This window comes from Arctopsyche grandis, chromosome 1, assembly GCF_051622035.1.
Source record: "Arctopsyche grandis isolate Sample6627 chromosome 1, ASM5162203v2, whole genome shotgun sequence".
NCBI classification, from domain to species: Eukaryota; Metazoa; Arthropoda; class Insecta; order Trichoptera; family Hydropsychidae; genus Arctopsyche; species Arctopsyche grandis.
In genome coordinates, this window is record NC_135355.1 from 5289380 (window position 1) to 5310827 (window position 21448).

Here is a 21448-nt window from a genome sequence, read left to right on the forward strand (position 1 = left end):
GCTAAAAAACCGACACGGAACGGCAAAGCGCACTTAAGTGATCAAAATATGTGACAAAATAGTATCGAATGCCCGTGCCACACATGTGAACACATATTTGATCACATCTTTGAACACATGTCTGGCGCCGGCATAATGGCAACCGACATCTAGCCCCGCTTTTCCTGTCGAGCGTTCTCACTTTTACCAACAAATCATGCCGTCATCAATAAAACAATTTACTACTTTTACTTTCGGCGTTGTATGGTAACTCTATTTAATATAAATATATATATATTTTTTTTAAATATGTATATACATAAGAATTTCACGTAAAAGTACATAGTAACAAAATGTAATCATGTAAACAATTGGCCCATTAAAAATAAAATATTTACTTCAGTCAAATAATAATACAAATAAAATTCCCAAAACATAATAAATAAATTAAAATAATATGCGTTACGCATTTTATAAATATAACTTTTTGCTTTCCTTAAAGCTAGTTTTTATATATGTATATATATCACTAGGAAATTTTGTCGCTTCTCTTTATTTTCGGTTATATTGAGCATCGTTAATTAACACAGTCAATCATTATTAAATAACAAATTGGCGAACTAATGTCAATCAATCGTCTTTCTTTAGCGTGTCGGCGTTCGCCGACACGTGAAACACTTTATCGAGTTGACACCCAGCATCGGTGCAATAGTGAAGGTGGTGGACCGAGTCGTCGACGGACGCTTGAACATCCTTGTCGGACGATTCGTTCCGATAGCCCTGCGTCTTCTCCATATTCGATCTGTCGGCTGCGCTTAAATTCCTCTTTAAGTTATCTAACATTCGAGCTACAGAAAAATCAACCATAGCCGCTTGTTGGCTCAAGGAATTACCTGCAAATCGTACGACGGACGTTTCGCTCAAGTCACGGAACATCTGTACGATCCACGCTTTCATCACGTACAAAAGCGTCAACGGACTTTCATACTCGTTCGGCACTATTCCGTCCACTTCGCTTTCGAAAAACGACAACAACGGAAACCATATCCGGGTCCTGAAACAGAAACACCCATTAAATATCACCACACTCTTATTACACATTACGACATCGATAGCAACAACAAACAATCTATCCATGTCAAAAAGGGCATTGGCAAAATAATAAATGCACAAACAGCTAAAATTATAACAGTACATGTTGTGATAACATTCATCTGACCTGGCGACTTGCAGTCAGTTTGAAGTATTGTGCAAAAAAATTATGAAATGTTCCATAAATGAATACTGATTTTTACTCCCCGTACTTTTATTCTAAGTATACATACATAATTTATAGTGAAGATTAACCTATACATACCTCAGAGAGTCCCCTTGCATGAGAGCTTGATTGTTGGATAAGGTGTGATAGTACAAGAACAGACGAGACGTAATGTAAAACGCGATAAACACGTCTATCGAGTAGTGCTCGTGAGCGGCCAGTATGAAAAATATGCCAAACATATTCATCAACCACGTTACTATATGCAAAACGTACAAACTCCTCGACGTATCTGAAAAATACGTTCAAATCAAATACACAATAATAACAAATAGCATCGGCAATTGTATGTCAATGTGAATAATGCATTATATAATCCTTCGATAGTCCTGTTGTACCGAAACATCAATTTCTCATCCATGATGTGCTCGACTATCTTTATGTGTAGTACAATTTTAGACGTGAAAATATGGATGATTAGGTTCAATTAAACTGAAAATCACGTTTTTCACTTACCGGAGCGGAGACCAATCAATCGTGACTAAGTTTAATCCACTTAATTCGAATATGACAATGAATTTTGTTGGTTTCCTCTCGATTATGACATGTAAGCGATTAAAAAAATGCGCAATTTTTACAGATTGTAGGCTTTTGAAGTATTTAACTCGAAATCTAGTATTGCTGTGCCAGGAGTGAGTATTGAAATCAATAGTGACATGTTTTTTTCTAATGTCTATCAATATTCAAATTTTTTATTGGTCTAAAATACGTATAATTATCCAAGTAAAAAAAACGTAGTGAGATATAAAACTGGCCCAATGGATAGATAATAGCTTGAGAAAAAAATATGTAAATAAAAAAAAAAAAATATATATATATATGTAGGGTTGGAATTGAACGAAAGGCTGATGTATGGGCTATGGCTGAGAAAGGGTATGTTACGACTGATTGTGAGAAGGGGGTGGAAAGGGGTAGAGATGTAACGGTTAGTCTCAGTTGAACCTGTGCTCCGCGCGGTTGGTCGCTAAACCTCCGCACGTATCGTCTTAATAAACAACATGACTGAAAACGCACGTGTTTGATCTTCACCTCAACCGCCACATCCCAACCGTGGTCCTGAACAGCGTCATCTGTCAGGAATCTCTACCACATATATATATTTTTTTTTTACTTAAAAAATTCGCTAGATAATTAATTATGCGTATTTTAGACCAATAAAAAATCACAATCAATAGAAAAAACATCTGACTATTGATTTCAATACTGACTTTTGGCACAGCAATACTAGATTTTGAGTTAAAGTCTGCAAAAGTCAAAATTGCGCATTTTGTTTAAACGTTCATATCTCATAAACGAGATCATTGTCATATTCGAATTCAGTGTTTCAAACTTAATAAAGATTGATTAGTCTCCGGTCTTTTTCTTGCCCAATGCTATGGGTAGTTGAATATAATAATAGAGTTTATGCAAACAATACTTTGTAGACAGCTCTATACGTACATATCAGTGGCGGGCGGTGACTTTTCAAACAAGGGATGCTGTCCCTTGTTTGAAAAAAAAAACCGACCAATTTATTTTTTAAAATTTAATTTTATTCTTCGTTCCTTTTTACAAAATTCATCGATAACCGCATCATAGAATTTTTTATTGTTTTTTAAATTTGACATTATTTTCTTTTCGATTGCAATTAAAGCAAGACCAGAGAGTCTTTCTTCACTTTGACTACTTCTGGTGAACGTTTTAATTCTTTTCATAGTCGAAAATGATCGTTCAGCCGATGCGCTCGTGGAAGGTATCGTACAAATTAATTGTATTAAACTAAATACTTGTTCCAAAACGTCTATTAGATCATCTTTCACAATTAATTCCTTTACGTCATTTATAGATTTCAAATGAAAATCTTGCGTTGAGTACATGTAAATTAATTCGCTTTTTAATTTCATAAAATCAAAGTATTTTCCATAAGTTAGGTGGAGTGATTTAAATAGGAAATCTGGAAAATTATTTTCATATTCTTTAAATTTTTTGACGTTAAAAAATTCGAGAAATTTTAAATTTTCGATATCTCGAAATCGATTGGTTGTATTTACTGAAAGAGTTTCTAAAATTTCAGAATAGTGAAGTTTATACGTTGTTTTCACATCTTCTTCACATTCAGCATATTTTCTTTTTCTATTAAAATTTTTAGTTATTACTTTGTTCCACAATGAATCAAAATCGTCTTTTTTGTTATCTAAATATTTTACAAATTTTTTAATTTCACTTACGCAATACGATATGTCAAAGGTTTTTTTTTTGTAAAATTTCAAATAAAAAATCTGCCGAATTAAATATTGCAGAAAATAAATGCAAATTGAAATTGAATTCAAACTCTTTTAAATAACGATGAAGGACTTCAGCATTTATGACAGCATCAGTATCCCATTCGTCTTCATCATTAATTATTTGATTAAATATTTCCATTAATTCTGTTTGATATTCTAATATCATATTTAAAATTTTGCTATTGTAGTTCCATCGTGTAGGGGCAGCAGTGGGAAATCGTTTTTTTATTTGACAATCGAGAAGGGAAATTCTTCTTGAAGACTTACAAAAAAAAGTTGAAAATGACAACATACGGCTGAAAAAACGTTTGCATCCGGATATATGTTTAACAGATTGCGACAAAACTAAATTCAATCTGTGAGCGTAACAATGGACAAATAAAGAATTAGGACAAATATCTCGAATTTTTCGTTGCACTCCATTATGCTCCCCGGACATTACAGCCGCTCCATCGTACGTTTGTGCAATTAATTTGTCCAAACAACCAAATTCTTCCAAGGTCTCGCGTATGTGCTGAAAAAGAGCATTAGCTGTTCTATTGGGACTAACATCGACAAATCCAACAAATCTCTCCTGAATTTCATTGTTTTCATCTACATATCTAAAAATAGTAGATAGCTGAGCTTTGCGACTGATATCTGTAGATTCGTCCACAATTATGGAAACAAATTTTGATGCACGTATTTCAGTTTTAATCTCATCTAGCAAGACTTTTGATATTGCGGATACCAAGTCATTTTGTATATGGTTCGATAGTCCAGTAAACACCGTAGAGTTATCTAAATGAGTTTTCAATTTTATGTCTGATTCACTCAACAGATACAGCAACTCAATATAATTCCCTCTATTTTCCGATTCCTGGTGTTCAAAATGTCCTCGTAAAGGTTGTTCTTGTTTTGCTAAAAAACAGATCGCGCTTATTAATTTCGACAAAATGTATCTATTTGCAGTAACTTCTTTGTTGTGCATTTCAATATTTGCTTTAAATTGAGCACTTAAAAAATTTTCTATACGAGGTCCCTTTCCAAATTTTTTAAATTGAGCAGCAGAACATATGTGAGCTTGAGAACATTCATGTCTCTTGCGCGATTTACTTAAATTGTTTAGGTCAGAAAATCCAAATTTACTCCAGACATTCACTTCTTGAGAAAATAAAATACATGGCCAACAGAATAATTTCGTTAAGTGAGCACATCCACAAATCCATGAAATTTTTTCGTATGTTTCTGTGTTAAAATACCTTTTAAATGTTTTTGTTTTAGACTGAATATTTAATATTGGTGTGGGTTTGGGGCTCTTAACAATAATCTCCTTTTCATTAAATGGGAGAGAAGCAAATCTTTTTTCAGCACATTTTCAATTAAACAATTGCAATTATTATTGATCTCGACGACAAGTCCACTCTCATTGTTATTTTCGATATCCATATTAAAGGCAATAATGAAAACTCGTAAGTAGTGGAACAGTAAACTAAAAATAAAGTTAGACGAAACTAATTTAAATGAAAACTTAATTCAAAAGTAAAAAATAACCAACTTACAGTATAAATGATTAACTTCGTCTAAAGAAATGAATCGGCTAGCTTTTTGATAAATAACTTGGGGCGTAGCGTGCGGAAATATCGATCAACAGCGGCTTCCAAGTGAAACTCAATAGATAAGCAAACAGAGAAACCGAATCCACCGTAGAGGTTAAACAAGTGTCAACGCGTCCGCGCGAATAAGACAGCCTCATAGTGCGCATGCGCAAATGGGATCGGTCGCGACTCCGAATCCATGACGCGCGCGCACTTCACTCAGCGTCTACTCGCCAGCGTCACTCGCCTGTGGCCGGCCTATGCGAATGCGGCCTATGCGAATCCTTAATAAAAATTATCAAAAGATCCTATATAATGCATCATGTAACAAAAAACACGTGATATGTGAAATATATATCATATACTACATCATAATCACGTACATCACTAAGAATACATCGAAGCGAAATTCAAATATTTATTAAAAATACTCTTGGCTTTTTAAAGTTATAGGGGATGCGCCGCATCCACCGCATCCATGGACCGCACGCCACTGGTACATATGTATAATACATAAATGATATTTGTATTATATATATATATATATATATATATATATATATATATATATATATATATATATATATGTGTGTGTGTGTATCTACGTTAAAGCACCCTAAACAAACACTGTTCATGTACTCCGATATAACTATTAAAAATTGAATGATAAGATAAATTTTTCGATATTGGCAAACCACTTATATCATTATAATCACCAATATCGTTACTTAACGGTAAAAGTTAAGATCTATGTAAATATTTACACTTAGCTCACAAAAAAAAAAAAAAACGATACCTGTTTTTATAAGCTACAAACGAAATCTATACAAAAACATAATTACATAAATGCATATTTTGCAAAATCAGCATTTGTGAAAAAAATCACTATTTCAATACTACTTTTTGTTCATAAATACAATCGAACATTGTAAATATAAAACAAACAATCTACTCAGCCTATCAACACGTGTATTTTTAGTGCCAACTAAATTGAGATTGAATATTTCTGTATTTTCAAATATTTTTTTATCATAGTGACGTATTGGGAAAGCTTGAAATGACTCAATTTAAAGACACATTCGGCACTTATAGGTTATATGGGCGAATCCGAAAAATAGACCAATAGGATCAAAAAGACCTCGCTTGCCCACCTCCGAAATACACAGTAAGTAGTTACATAAATGGCCTCTAGGTGTTGCAAACAGTTTTAGTAAAGTGACAGTATAATTATGATAAAACATCGTGGTAGGGCTCGTAAACACATGGAAAGTTATTTTGCAGATTTTATGTGGCGGCATATAATACGAAAGCAAGATCAATTGAAAAAATTCTACTTGCAATAAGACAGTACTGACCTCCACCAGAACATACATACATATGTAAAATTCATAGACTAGTGGTTAGCATATAATGCTTTGAACAAATCGGTCACGGGTTCAAATCCCACAGTTTTCTGCTGGCCAGACCTTGGATTTGTGACTCCAGGTCAATCGTTTCCTTTCAGAGTTTGCCAATTTATCTGATTTTCATTGAAACGGTCCCAACAAATTGGCAACCCATTTTCTCGCAAATCCCGAGCTTTCAGCAATCTCGAATTTCAATGAATTGTTTAAAAGGCTGCAAATTTACAAATTTGACCATAGATGTCTCTGTGGATGTTAATTGATATGTATTTATGCGTTTTCAATTTTTATCAATATTGTTCGATGTAACATCGATCATTGGTTGTGTACTGTCACTTTACTAAAACTGTTTGCGACACCTAGAGGTCATTCATCTAACTGCCGTGTATTTGTATGTCTAAGTGTGTATACTGGATGCTCGGATGCGCCCTTATAACCAATAAGTACTGTTACGTACACTCGGATTAGGCCGAGTAATTGTGCGACCGTTACAATTGGTTTCGAGGATTATCTCCCCCGAATGCACTTAGCAAGGGTAGCGGTAACTCGGGGTCACATTCCGGTAAAGTTCTCGGAACCCACAGCGGTAGCGTGGGACATCTAGTACGTGACCATAACAATAGGCAAGCAAATCGGACGTTGAAGATGCCCTGAGAGACCTATCCGATATCAAGACATTCTGGACAGAGCACTGCCAGTGCGTGTATCTCCTTAATCACCAATAAATGATGTGACACGACGTTGGCCTTTTACTTGGATCCTCCACCCACCCCTACGCAACAGTACCATAAATTCGAATACTCTTATGAGGAAAAAGTCTAAATCCATCAAGTCTTCAACTACATATTGTACATATAACAAGCTCACTATCTTGATATTACAAATGAAAAACCATATTATGAAGAAGCACTGCCAGTTCCTTGGAGTTCGACATAACCTAACTCACTCAATCTTTATCTTATTCAAATTCTTTTCACATTTCATTGCCGTAATACCTTCAGAATTGGAGTGATAACCTTCTCAAACACTAGGAGTGTTTGTTTAGCCAAAACACAATATAAATTTACATACTATTACTTATATATAAAACACTTACATTCAGTAATGAAAAAATTAAGCAACGTCAGGGCCACCGTATGGCCGGAGAACATATAATCACCGCACGTCCTCACACCACGTACAGACATCCCGGCCCCCGTCCAGATGGCGTATGCTTGGCTTAGCCGTCTGCTCCAATTCGAATACAGCTCCACGTCCGACGGATAGCTTCGCGGAGCACACTTGAGATGTCCACCAGGCACACTCAGTGATGTGATCAACATGGTGATGCACCTGAGCAGGAACACGGTACCTGACAGCGCGAAGAAACGCCTCAGCAGAATGAATCTAAAACCAAACCAAGGAAATCGAAAATGTCTTTTAGAACTACAGAATGTATTGGTCAGAGAAATGTTACTATATTAATAGAAACGCCTTTAAGAATAAATACATTGTTTCAATAGTACGCGGTACGTCTCCATAACTACGATAAAACGCAAGGAATACAATCAGGCTCATCACTTATTCACTACATAAATTAAAGTTTTATTTTGATATAGATTTATTTACAATTTAAGTTGGGCGTTGTAGGCCAATCCGTTTCTTTTCTCAGTTGGCGGATTATTTATATCCACTTTTTTTAAATGGCAGTCAGTAATAAAATACTTAGGAGTAACGTTCGATGAAAGAATGAGATGGGCGCCTCACATTGAAGGAGCGAAATGCAAGGCGATGCGGGGTATATCCTCAATATATCCAATATATAATCGCCATAGTTCTTTATCAACTCAAAATAAAATAAAATTATATCGCGCGCTCATATTACCTGTATGGAATAACGCCTCGAATACTAACCTTTCCAAGCTCCAAGTAATACAAAATAAATCCCTAAAAATAATTTATAATACACCCATATATACTAACTTGAAAAAACTGCATGCCATAAATAATATTTCATTTGTTACAGACATTACTAACAAACTAACCAGTGGATTCTATGACAGAATCACTAATAACCATACTAACTCACTTGTGAAGAGTCTCGGTGATTACAACAAAATGTCTATACCCTTCAGGTTTAAAACACAGATTACCTAAACACAAACTGCTTTAGGTCATCGACTTTAGAGAGTCTTTAATTAATATTATGTATTAGACGTATTATGAGCATTTATAAGAATTGTAAATAGGTTTTTGAGCTCTTGTTCCTATTATGCTGTACATTAACATTAGAATAATATAATACTATGATTACTAACCAAATTAAATTAAATTGTAAAATAGAAAATGATCAGTAGATCAGTAGCTATTAAAATAGATATAAGATGTATTGTGTCAAAAAAATATATATATATCCACTTTTTTGTCCATATATATATATCTGTCCTTGGGAACTCTTAAATTAACGTGTAATGTATAGTTTCAACAAAAATATGTATAATATAAAATGAACGATGTTTATATTAATTAAACTTAAATAATTGCCCATTAATACAATTGAGTATTCGACGCCACCAAGAGAAATATGTAAAAATATTTTTTAAATTTCTTTGGTGCCACCCCTGATAGTTATGTAGAATGCAGACGATCGCCATGACACTTTTAAAAACTGTCAAACTACGATGTTAATTGTACAATATGTTACTTAAATGATCAATTTACTTATAAAAATGTATCCCATGTTGTTTATTGTGTGTTTTTGAATGCATCGTGCAATTTTTAACGCTGCCCTTGCCCAGAGAATTTTTTTATCGCACATAATTCGACCACCAAGCATAAAATACGACTGATGCTAAAATTATTTAGGATTGTCTGTGGACAATCGTCACTTGACAACGATATAACGACTAAAGCCACTTCTATTATTATAACATTGATATATTTTTTTATTGAAAACCATCGCTATGGTAATCGGATGACACCACTAAATACAACAAATATAAAAAAGGGTGTAAACCTGTGTTTATGAAACAGCAAAACGACCATCCATATGGCCATGAGGATCGATCCGGTGATTTCGCACATGTCGAATGCCCACGGTATGTGGGGAACGTTGTCGAGGAAAAGATCAGGCAGCGGTGGATATTTCTTCATGTCGGGAACTTTATCGTGGACGATCACCATCACGACGGCCGTCACCCAAGTTACCAGAAACACATAGCCTGTGGAAAATATAAGCAAAAATTGACATTGGATTTTATATAAACGGTTATAATTATACAATTGGTATGATATTATACATAATAGTAATCTAATCGAACTTAACCCCGATATATGTAAGTACATGCATACATACTGATCATTTATTTAAAAAAAATATTGACGGAATACGTTCGCCCTTGATTATATAAACATGTATATCGCGAACATCACTTATTCACACTTGGAATGCAAATATGACATTATTCAGTTTGATTGAGAATTTAAAGACACAACGGTATATTTTATTTTCAAGTTAGCAACTCGGAAAGGAGTTGAAAATAAAGATGGTCAGCATTAATTGCATTTTTAATAAGAATTCAGAATTATTAATATATGTATAAAGCAATTAAATAAAAAAAAAACGTAAGCATTAAAACGGCAAATAAAGATTAGGATACATATAAACCGTAGAGGTCATTGAAATTTCAATCATTTTTAATTTAATTACTAACGTAACATATTTCTCTTAATCTCCTTTACACTATTTATCGCTTTATGTTCTTTTACAGCATAGTTAGATTTATTGTATAAATAAAAATTTACAAATAATATGGTTCATTATCTCAGAAAATTGCGAGGCCAAGAGCATTTGATATTTTTGAGCCCCCCCCCCCCCCCCCATTTTATATATTATATATATTTTAAAAATTAAAATAATTTTTTTTTATATATTTATTTTCTTAGAAAAATCATTTAACACAAAATAGCTAAAATTATATAAATAAATAAATGAAAGCTTTTCGTATTTAAGCACCAGCAAAATCAGATGTCATTTCAGAATAAACTTTTTTTTAGATATTTACATATAGCCAGCAGTTTGGCTTAGTGGTAGCGTATATATTTAGCACCACTGAGGTCAAAGGTTCGAGTCCTCGCCACTGCTGGTTAGATTTGGGGGTTTTGTGACTCCAAATCGATCGTTTCTTTATCAGAGTTTGCCAATTTTATCTGATCATTGCTGAAAGGGTTCCTGAAAATTGGTATTAGATCTAATCCTGTTGTCACAAAATCTGCCTGTGTATAATTTGTAATAATTATACACAGTAATCTGAAATCTATAGATATTTCTATAATTTCGTATTTATTATATGTATTAAAATTGTGTACAAAAAAAAATCTAAAAATAATCCATAGATGTCTCTATGATTATTATTTCTGATTAATTGTTATATGCTATATATTCTGATTGTATATGTATGTATTTCTGATTTCTGATTGTTTATGTATTCTGTATTTCGTTAACGTACATCCCTCGCATTGGAGCAAATCTGTAATGGCGAGTGTATATTGATTTGTAACAATAAAATAAAAAAATAAAATATGTACATATGTTCTACTTGCAAGTTATGTATTTTTTAGAATTTAAAATTGGTGCCCCTAAAATCGTGAAAATTGTTAGGAACTGCCCCCCCCATTTGACATGGCCTGCATCCCGGCCACTGACAGGATGTTTTAGGGGGGGGGGCTGAAGCACGTTTGAATACCCCCAAGCCTTTTTTTAAACGAAATTTTTTTAAAACATTTAAAAGAAATATTTATCTAGAGAATTAATACGACTAGAATATCAAGTTTAATAGAATAATCGGTCTTTCGTTATTTTTATAAATTTTTCGGCGTTTTAATACGAAAAAAAAATACGTTTGCGGCGCTTTAATACGGTTACTTACTTACTCAATAAAATACCTGCGTTAAATTCAAGACGCAAAGAATTCATTTACGATCGTGTGATATACATATAATTCTCTAAATTATAATGTATAATTTTTTTTATTTGGGGGGCTAGCATCTTCATAGCCCCCCTGGCTACGGCCAAATAAAATAACTTAAAATAATTCTACAGCATTCACATTTATAACCATAACCAGCAGCGTGGACTATTGGTTAGCATATTATGCTTCCGAGCGGAGTGGTCACGGTTCGATTCCCACCAGTAGTTGTCGGCCAGACCTCGTTTTGTGACTCCGGGTCGATCGTTTCCTTTCAGAGTTTGTCAATTTTTCTGATTTTCATTGAAACAGTTCCTGTAAATTGGCATTTACTTTCCAAACTCTCAAATTATCCAGCGTCTTGAGGTTCGCCAATTTCTGCAATAAAATTCTGCAAAAATTTCTACATAAATTTCACTGTGGATGATGTTTGTGTGAACTCGCATTGTATAATAATGCTCGTATTAATTGCATCGTATCTGTATTAGTACACTCGTCGCTTTGGAGCGATCTGTAAAGGCGAGTTTACATGTTGGATTGAAATAAAAAAATAATAATAATTGTCTTCTTGTCAATCGGCAACAACAACAAAAAAAAATAACAATACTCGGATGACAATTAGCGATAATTTATGTTTGGTGAATTTTATCTTTTCGTGTAAATCTATATTAAAAATAAATAAATAACGATCGAGTTCACTAATGACTTGAATTTTGACCCCCCCTCAGATTTTTTATCGCATCTCTTCCATGCAATCTCCGTTATGTAACTTTTAAACTATGCACATAATCGTCCACTTCGAAGAATAGAAATCTGCACATACAAAGCTTATAACAGTATTTGTTTACGTTTGCATTTCGATGCGAAAACAAAAACAAAACTGTGTACATAATAGATTACGTTATCGTAGTCGTCAAGTTTCCGTTTATTTTAACAAATATTTTTACTTTGAAAATATTTGCAAGAATATACTTATCAAAGTAGACCATTCAATGCTCGACAATATTATACATGTCAATGCCTAGTGACGGCATTCATATATAATATATACACATAAATGCAATGAATGTCAACATTTTCGCGCCGTTGACTATTATTTAACGTGTCATAACTAAAAGACGCCAAATTTCAATAAATCAATTTATAAAAACACCGCAACGGAACAACGGTAAATGATTATTTCGAAATAACACATAACATGAGACTGCCAATATAAGAAGTTAATCAACTGAGCGTTCAAGGTGAGTTCTATTCGATTTTAGCCGATTAAAAGTATTATTTTGAGCATAGGTTCGTCACCGGTTCTAGTTTTCCTGGAATCTATTAATAATATCCCAGGGCATTTTTACAGCGTCCATTTCCTTGACAATGGACCGTAATTTGCCTCTCATCATCATACATATAACATCGCTATTCTGTCTGTATGTGTAAGATACTATAGTCGTTTCGATTCGATGTCACAGCTAAACCACTGTCAACAATACGTATATTAATATAATAACAAAAGAAAAAAACTTCTATATATGTATACATGAAGGATTGAAATATATGTAAGCTCAAGAATAACCTTCCGCACACATTTTATGCTATTGTTACGTACGCCGCGGATTAAGCGAATAGAATCCCAGAGACTGTGTGACCGTTCAAGGGTTATCTGTTAACGGATTAACTAAGTGCTTGCACTTAGACCAACGGAAATCTGTTATCGGATTAACTAAATGCTTGCACTTACTTCTAGGATTATATCTTACTTCTAGGATTATTACTATTTAGGCTAAACAATGACCGTTATTAGTGCTTTCTCAGAATCGGTACGGGGAGACCCAATGTCGTGGAAATACATTTATTTAATTTAATTTAATTTATTATTTTAAAATAATAACAACAATAAAATGACCAGTGTGACCTGACAGGTTGCCCCAAAGCGTCACACCGGTCTTACAAAAAAAAAAAGAAAAATACAAAGAAAAAGCAATAAAAATTCCAATCATTCATCTCATTAAAATTTGAATAGTCTCGTATTGAATCTCAAGAAACTAACCAGCTCATCAACATGACAGTTGAACAGGTCAAAATGCTCACCAATCAAATTAAGGAACCGGATAGCTTCCACCAGTGACGAGTTCTTGAAAGTAGACGTTCTTGCAAAGATAGGTTGAAAGAGTCGTCGATTACGCAGCGCTCTACCGGTCTCACGAGCCCAAAACTTAAGCTCTGATAAAATCGAAGGATTGTCAACAACTCCATTTAAAACTCCAAAGAAGTATTTGGAAATGGCAACAATCCTTCTAGAAGCCAAAGAATTAAAGCCCAAGGTACCTTGCAGAAACGCTGTGGGAAATAAATACGGATAATACCCATACTTTTTCAAGTATAGGTATCGTAGAAATTTCTTCTGGACTCTCTCTATCAATAGAGATAATTTAATTTCAGTAGGACTCCAAAATACAGACCCAAACTCCAATATGCTCCGGACAAGCGAACAATAAATAAAATACATATCCGAATACGTGACTATACAACAGGTAAACAGATAAGACGTCCTGAGAGATCTACCCTTTATAAGGCGGTACGTAGGCGATATCATGTCATTCTGGACTGAGCACTGCCAGTGCGTGCATCTCCTTAATCATCAATAAATGCTGTGAAACGACTGTTGGGCTTTTACTTGGATCCTCCACCCATCCCTACGTAACACTATCATCAATTCGTACTTGGAAAATATAATTTTCCGAGTAAAACACCAGAAGGACTACTCTAAATTTCACGAGATCAAAGCTGGAGTACCACAGGGATCTGTAATGGGACCAGTACTATATACATTATGGGTGACCGTCACACCGCACCGAATGTTAAAAAGTCGAAAATGTTCGTTTACATATGAAAAGCGGTTAGTATACATATCAGTGGCGTGCGGTAAAAGTCTCTCTCCCCCCGTCGTACATCCTCACTTAATTTGCGCGAGCAGGATACAACAGGAACAGGCTTTTTCTCCCGAATCCTGCGCGCGCACACTAAACAAGGCTGTATGACAAAAAGAGAGATAATTTCACCGCATGCCACTCATACATATTATATATACATAGTACCGTTTACCATGCACCCTTTTTTTTTGATCTTTCAACTTAAGATCTTTCGATTTTCGATCTTTGCCTTCCGATATTTGCGTTTTCGGGCTTTTCACTTTCGGTCCCGTGAGGTAGACCCCAAGAAAAAACGCGACGAACTTAATCTAAGAACTAAAAATATGCACTGGCTGATAAGTGGAAACTCAATCATCATTAAACCGATATGGACCTATGGAATACAACTCTGGGGCTCTGCTAGCAGTTCCAACATTGAAATCTTACAACGGTTCCAGAATAAAACTTTGCGAACAATAGCTTGAGCCACGTGGTTCACAAAAAATACTGATATACACGAGTATCTCAATACCCCAACCATCAAGGAAGTAGCCGCGAAACTTAACATCGGTTATGGGAAGCTTCTTGCGTGCCACTCAAATCCATTGGCGTATGGTGTGCCAAAGGAGAAATCTATGAAAAGATTAAAAAGAAGCAGCCTTTGATAAATAATAATTAATTCCTTATAAAGGACGACATCTCCCATTGGATGAAATGAAGCAACATCAATCAAACAAACTAATAAAAGTCGAAGACTGATCTTAGTTATATTTAAAAATATATACATATATATATACTGTTTGCTACCAAATATTTCCTCTAGGCAAATAAATATTTTTATTATAATTCGTGTATCAATTCCTTTCCAAAACCACCCGTTGAAATGAACATTAGTATTCAATGTTGATTATTTTCATACGATAAATACGGACAATAGTTATCATATTGTTTTACAATATGTATTAAAAAAAATTGCAAAATTATCATCAGTCATCGATTATAATTAACACAAAATGTAATCATTTTAGTCAATTTTCACCGTTGACCTCATTTGTCTTTTAATTAGGAATTTTTTTTTTTTATAAATAATCATCAATGATAACATGTGTTTGTTTTTGATATAATCTGTTGAAAATTAAATTTTTAAAATGATATTATTCCAGCTTCAATGTATTCGACAATACAATACATAATTAGTCAGACAAATGTGACCTCACCGTCGGTTAATTTCTTTCTGCTACTTTTTAATGGTATATTACATGTGGTATTCCATATGCAATGTTATGAATCAGTATCATTGTACAGTTATATCTAACCGAATAAAATAAATAGCATCACCATACATGACGAACGTCAAAACCGTACAAATTAGAAAATCTCAGCAAAAGTATAACAGTCGGTGACCTCCTATGGTGGCTAAAAGTTTCTAAAAATTCCACAGTCGATTTTGCGGAAAATGTTTTTCACGATGACTATTTTTACAGAACTTAAATTACTATATTTTAATTTGATTTGTACAATTCTATGAATTTTTCGTGTGATAGGCCAAGTTCCGCTTGTCATGATTAATATATACACAAATAAAAGGAAAACTTGAGTCACCGACCAAAGTCGGGAATATTTCAAATACTTGTAAATAACGAAGAAGACAAAAAGCATACACTTTGTAAGACAACACAGAAAATTAAACTCAAAATAACCTATTATTCTTTAATATATTTTATACAACATATGTATACTTTCACTTCATATCCTGGAATTTTGTTGAATGAAGTATTTTTCAACTTTATTTACATACATATTTAGCATTGATAGATGAAAGTTTATGATTATGCGATCACTGATTGCGTTTCCATGGTTTTTAAAAAACGTGTGTTTGTATATTTCATAGATAATTCGAACACCGTTAATCCTATCACACTGAAACTTAGTATCAGTATTCATACTGAAATGTTTACCTGCTACGTTGTAAATAAAGTCAACCGGAAAGTGGTATTTCTTCTTATACGTCCTCTCTTTTTATATATGTAAGTCTTAGGATTCAGAACATAATCTCTACGTTAAAGAAATTATGAACAAAATTCAACAGCGATAAGTAAACTTTCTTCTATTGAAGATCCAAAATGAGCAAATTTTCCTACATCAGCGGTCAAATGTGTATCGAGGACGTTATATGTTTTTCGACGGTCTCCGTCACGAGCCAGAATGTTAAATTACAGAAAACACAAATATCGGAGGGCAAAGATCGAAAAATCTTAAGTCGAAAGATCAAAAAAAAAAGGGTGCATGGTAAACGGTACATCTTTCGATTTTCGATCTTTATTTTTTTTTTTTTTTATATATATTTTAGCTATCAAGCTAATTTAAAAATACATCTTAATTATTATACTTAACTCTAAAATTTATAATTAACTTATATGTACTGTCCCTCACAGAGGTGTCTCTTCGCACCTCGCAGGAATGCATCCATGTTTTTAGCAGACCTGACGCACTCAGGGAGGGCATTATACATGAGCACACCCCTGTGAAAAACACCCCCAGCCGTCTTATTCTTTCTTACTCTACTTACAACTAGTTTGTCCTTATTTCTAGTATAAAAACTATGTTTATCTCTATTCCTTATTATATAATCATCAAAATACTTAGGTAATAACTTATGATCTAACTTATAAACAAAAGACAATGTACTAATATTTAGAATAAATTCTAATACTCATCCATCCTAATTCATCTAACATACTTCCAATACTCTTAAATCTACTCACATTCAAAATAGCTCTCATAGCTTTATTCTGTATTTTTTCTAAATATTGGCCACTAAACAAATTAAGCACAGTGGCACAATAAACCACATGTGGCAAGACAATTGAATTAAACACTAAAATTATACTTTTTTTACTTAAAATATTTCTTAATCTACATAAAACACCAACTTTTCTAGCCATTTTTTTTATTATATAGTCAGCGTGCATTTTAAAATTTAGTCCTGAATCTATGTATACACCTAAGTATTTTATATTTTCAACTTTTTCAATTAACTTATCATCAATTCTAATTTCATTCAATATATTTTTATTTTTACCATTCAACCACATCATTTTTATTTTATTCACATTCAACTTTAATTTATTTTCACACAACCAGTCATTCACATAATTTAATTCTATATTTAAAATCTCAGACATTACCTCAACATTCTTTCCAATTATATATATATATATATATATATATATATATATATATATATATATATATATATATATATATATATATCAATGTATCATCTGCAAACAAATGTATTTTACACATCTTAATTACCTTAACAATATCATTTATATATAATATAAATAATAAGCCTTTGCCTTTCAATATTTGTGTTTTCTGTAATTTAACATTCTGGCTCGTCACGTAGACCCGTTTTTCGAATATGTATATCATGGCACCATTTTCGCAATAGTACAAAACTCCGTACCAACCAACAGGTGTACTTAGTAGTGAAATTATTTAAGTCGACTTACGATCTCGATTCGAAACGGTGAACGGGCTCTAAACATGCAATCACAATTAGTGGCAAATTTCTAAATATTGAGTATACTTCCGTTGTGCCGTTGGGTCGACTGGAACGAGGCCTAATTCTAAAATAGACACATGAATGAAAAGTAGGTCGCATGGCAGAATTGGCTTACAGAGGCTGAGGAACGCCTTCCAGACTTCGGGCTTGAGTCGGGAGGCCGTGCCTTCGAAGCGGGAACGCACTTCCGGTTCCGGTTCGTCCGAATGTGCGACGTGGAGGTTCGTGCGGTTGTGGTGATGGTGGTGGTGGTGGTGGTGGCGGGAAGACGAGGCTATACGAGGGCAGGAGCAGGATCTGGAACGGGAACGGGAGCGGGAATGGGAATGGGAGCAGGTGTGGGTGCGGGTGCGGGTGCGGGTGCACTCGAAGTTGAAGTTGCAGTTGCAGTTGCAGTTGCAGTCGCAGTGAAGAGTGGAGGTGGAGGTGGAGGTGCAGGTGGTGGTGGTGGTGGAGGAGGAGAGATGGTGGAGAGCGCGGAGGCTGACAGCGAGGCGCTTCCTCTCGGAGAAGGAGCAGCGCGAGAAGGGCTCGTGGCGCAGATCCGCTTCCGTGACGGCCAGCAGGGAGGCGCCCTCCAGGCCGTCCAGCATGCGAACAACCTCGGCGGAGAAGCCAGCCGAGTTGGCCCACGCGCTCACTTCACCCGCGCTCCAATCCTCCGTCGACGATGACGCTGACGCCGTCGCCATGGCTACGCGCCGACGCTAGCGACCAGTTCGCGCGTAGATCAGCACGCGACTGACAGCTCAGACTTGCACTGACACAAAGCCGAGGGCGCCCGTCGCCGAGCGGCGCGCTCCGCAACCCGCATTACTCACCGCTTTACATTGTCTCACCGCTCTTGACACGGGTCCAACTGTTACGAAATTCCAGAGGTCACCCTCGTGCGACGTTTACGGTCACCGATCGCCCGATCGCATTTCAGACGATTTCGGTCGCCTTTTTTTCGACTTCTATAAATATCGATGCGGACATGTGTATGACACGATTATTTATATCTCTAGGAATACTTTGTACGATCTATGTATGTTATTCTTAGAAATTCTCGATACAATTTGTAAGACAGGGAAGGTATGTTGACCGTATCCCGGTCTAACGAAACACGTGTTGTGTAGTTTGAAAGAGGATCGTTTATTTTTATTCAATTGGTACAATGGTTATTGTATGTACGAAGAGGTTTCTTCGGAGATGTGATCTAGTTGAACTCTAGAGGCTCACTCTGCCGGTGGAGGTTGCTGCGTTGCTTTATAAACGTTTTGGGTTCAAGTGTGTCGTGTGCACATCTTTTGTTCTTGGTACTCGCGCTGCCCTAGTTATGCTGCGAGCGTGGTTTTATGGGTTCATACGCCTGGACGTAGTTCGTGGTTTTTATGGGTTCAGTGTGTTCTTCCTTTGTTTCCCAGATACGTGTATAGAAACACGTGTCGACCTTTTGACGAGGCGAGCGTGTGCCATGCGTTAATGACTTTCCTAGATATGTGTCGCAGTGACCTGATGAGATCATTTCAGGTGTACTATATACCTACAAATTTATTCTCAAAAACGACGTACGACATCCTCAGTACTCTAGGACAGTGGTTCTTAGCCTTGTTGGAGTAGGGTTGCCAGATGGTATCCAAAAGGAGGACATGTCCTCCCGTCCTCCCTTACCTACTGTAAGTCCTCCTTTTTGCTAAACATCGGGCGGGACTAACGTAGGGTTGCCAGATGGTATCCAAAAGGAGGACATGTCCTCCTTTTCCATGTTTTGCCCTCCCGTCCTCCCTTAACTACTGTAAGTCCTCCTTTTTACTTAACATCGGGCGGGCCTGACGGGAGGCGAAAAAGGGTGTAGAGATTGACGATGTTAAGCTACACGATCAATTTTGTAACTTGATTTCATTTCTTAAATCAAAATCAGATGAAGATGAAGCATATTATGATTTGAAGTTGCACGAGCAGTGGACAATCTACTTCAAAAGTGCTAAAAATATTGAATGTCTCTCAGAACTGCTCAAGATCTGCGAGTTTTATTTTTGTATAAGCGCACATAACGCAAATGTGGAAAGAGTTTTTTCATTGATTAATACTCAGTGGAGCAAAGAGAGGAATAGACTAAGTGTGCAGTCAGTTAAATCTTTAATTCTTACTCAATACAACTTCAAAAACATGACATGGGAAATTTTTATTATACTTCTTTCCAAAATTGGCAGCTCAGCTAAATATGATTAAAATAAAGTAAAATAATATAAAAAATTCGTTTAATTTCTGAATGTCCTCCTTTTTTACAAAAAATCCTCCTTTTTAGACCCATCTGCCCTCCTTTATCAAATTATCATCTGGCAACCCTATGTTGGAGGTACTGAACCCCACCAGTTTCATATGCGCATTCACCGAACCCCTCTTAATTGGAAAAATAAAATATGTTTTTTTTTTCAAATTCAAAACATAGGTATATATTTTACTGGTGCACAAAATGAACCGTGCATCAACATCACTCTGTTCAAAGAATAATACCATTGAAACATGATTTTCACACAAAAACAAAAACATAATAATGAATATTTACTGCAAATCAGTGTGACTTCTGCTGTTGCCTTTCAGAGATCAGTTCAGAAATGCGAGGCTTTACCTTGGCAAGTGCCACTCTCATGTTATTTTCGCAACAAAATCTGTTCCTTTTCTTCGTTTTTATGTCCAGCATCCTCGAAAAAGAGTGCTCGTAAAGATATGTTGTAACAAACGGTATGAAAATCTCCAAAGCTTTCTTAGCAATAACAGGGTACGTTACCATTTTGTTAACACCAAAACGTTGAGAGCGAGCGTTGTTGTTCTGAAGAGTTGCTGTGGAACCTGACTCTGCTGAATTTCCGCCGAACCCCTGAGATTGACTCACCGAACCCCTGGAGTTCAATCGAACCCAAGTTAAGAACCACTGCTCTAGGAATATAGCACATCGCGTCATCGGCGGCTTATCATGCATTGAAAATAAGCACGTGCTTGAGGCCCCCCAAACTTGGGGGGCTCATATAGTAAGTACATATAGTAAATAAGTTTAAAAAATATGGTTTTGTAATAAATGAAAAACCATATACAAAAAAGCATGGCAAAAAATGATGATAACATTTTTTTTAGCCTCAAATTCAAAATGCGCCTGAGGCCCCCCCATTTACTTGATCCGCCACTGCATCACGTACTAGCCCGTATCAAGGTCAATGAACACATAGAGGCCGTCGACACCAACAATATTACTTACAATATTTTCCATATCCAGTTCTTATTTTCCGACCACAGGCTATGAACTGGCAAATCTCAGTAAATGCTTTTTATACGAGATTTGGGCAGTTTTGAGCAATATTTGGGCAGTTTTCCTATGCGACGAATTTTCGTGTGTCAGGAGATTCGCGCGAGCGATATTCGTAGCGGCGGTTATCCTGGTAGCCATTCACATTTGGGATGTAATCACTGAACTACATTAAACGTATATCAGCGAAATGAGATTTAA

The 21448-nt window shown here is 35.3% G+C and overlaps 3 protein-coding genes across 5 annotated transcripts in view; 1 reads left to right on the forward strand and 2 right to left on the reverse strand.

The window, feature by feature from the left end:
- The window catches only part of LOC143915198 (fas-associated death domain protein-like), a 231697-nt gene that overhangs the window by 4138 nt on the left and 206111 nt on the right, over positions 1 to 21448 (forward strand). The gene's annotated exons all lie outside the window — the stretch shown is intronic.
- LOC143914826 (sphingomyelin synthase-related protein 1-like) lies at positions 285 to 18723 on the reverse strand. 3 transcript variants are annotated; one of them, XM_077435199.1, is made up of 6 exons: positions 18077 to 18723; positions 9537 to 9741; positions 7638 to 7927; positions 1337 to 1529; positions 873 to 1033; positions 361 to 788 (listed from the first exon to the last, which is right to left on the reverse strand). In XM_077435199.1, the coding sequence occupies exons 1-6, from the start codon at positions 18651 to 18653 to the stop codon at positions 610 to 612; spliced, it is 1605 nt and encodes a 534-aa protein (XP_077291325.1). In that variant the 5' UTR covers positions 18654 to 18723; the 3' UTR covers positions 361 to 609. The 3 variants fall into 3 exon arrangements, with proteins under 3 accessions (XP_077291317.1, XP_077291325.1, XP_077291333.1); XM_077435207.1 differs by having other exon boundaries at positions 529 to 793; XM_077435191.1 differs by having other exon boundaries at positions 285 to 1033.
- On the reverse strand, positions 2848 to 5263 carry LOC143915080 (zinc finger MYM-type protein 1-like). The gene is made up of 2 exons (XM_077435511.1): positions 5103 to 5263; positions 2848 to 5032 (listed from the first exon to the last, which is right to left on the reverse strand). Exon 2 carries the CDS (start codon positions 4529 to 4531, stop codon positions 3518 to 3520), a length of 1014 nt encoding a protein of 337 aa, XP_077291637.1. The 5' UTR covers positions 4532 to 5032; positions 5103 to 5263; the 3' UTR covers positions 2848 to 3517.

Bases quoted from the DNA above. Each gene is read 5' to 3' on its own strand.
- LOC143915080 (XM_077435511.1), bottom strand. From the start codon at position 4,531: ATGCACAACAAAGAAGTTACTGCAAATAGATACATTTTGTCGAAATTA.
- LOC143914826 (XM_077435191.1), bottom strand. From the start codon at position 18,653: ATGGCGACGGCGTCAGCGTCATCGTCGACGGAGGATTGGAGCGCGGGT. The intron at 9,742-18,076 runs GTAAGCCAATTC...TATTTTCCACAG, and splicing joins GAAGGCGTTCCTCAGCCTCT to GCTATGTGTTTCTGGTAACT. The intron at 1,034-1,336 runs GTATGTATAGGT...TTTCTGTTTCAG, and splicing joins ATGCAAGGGGACTCTCTGAG to GACCCGGATATGGTTTCCGT.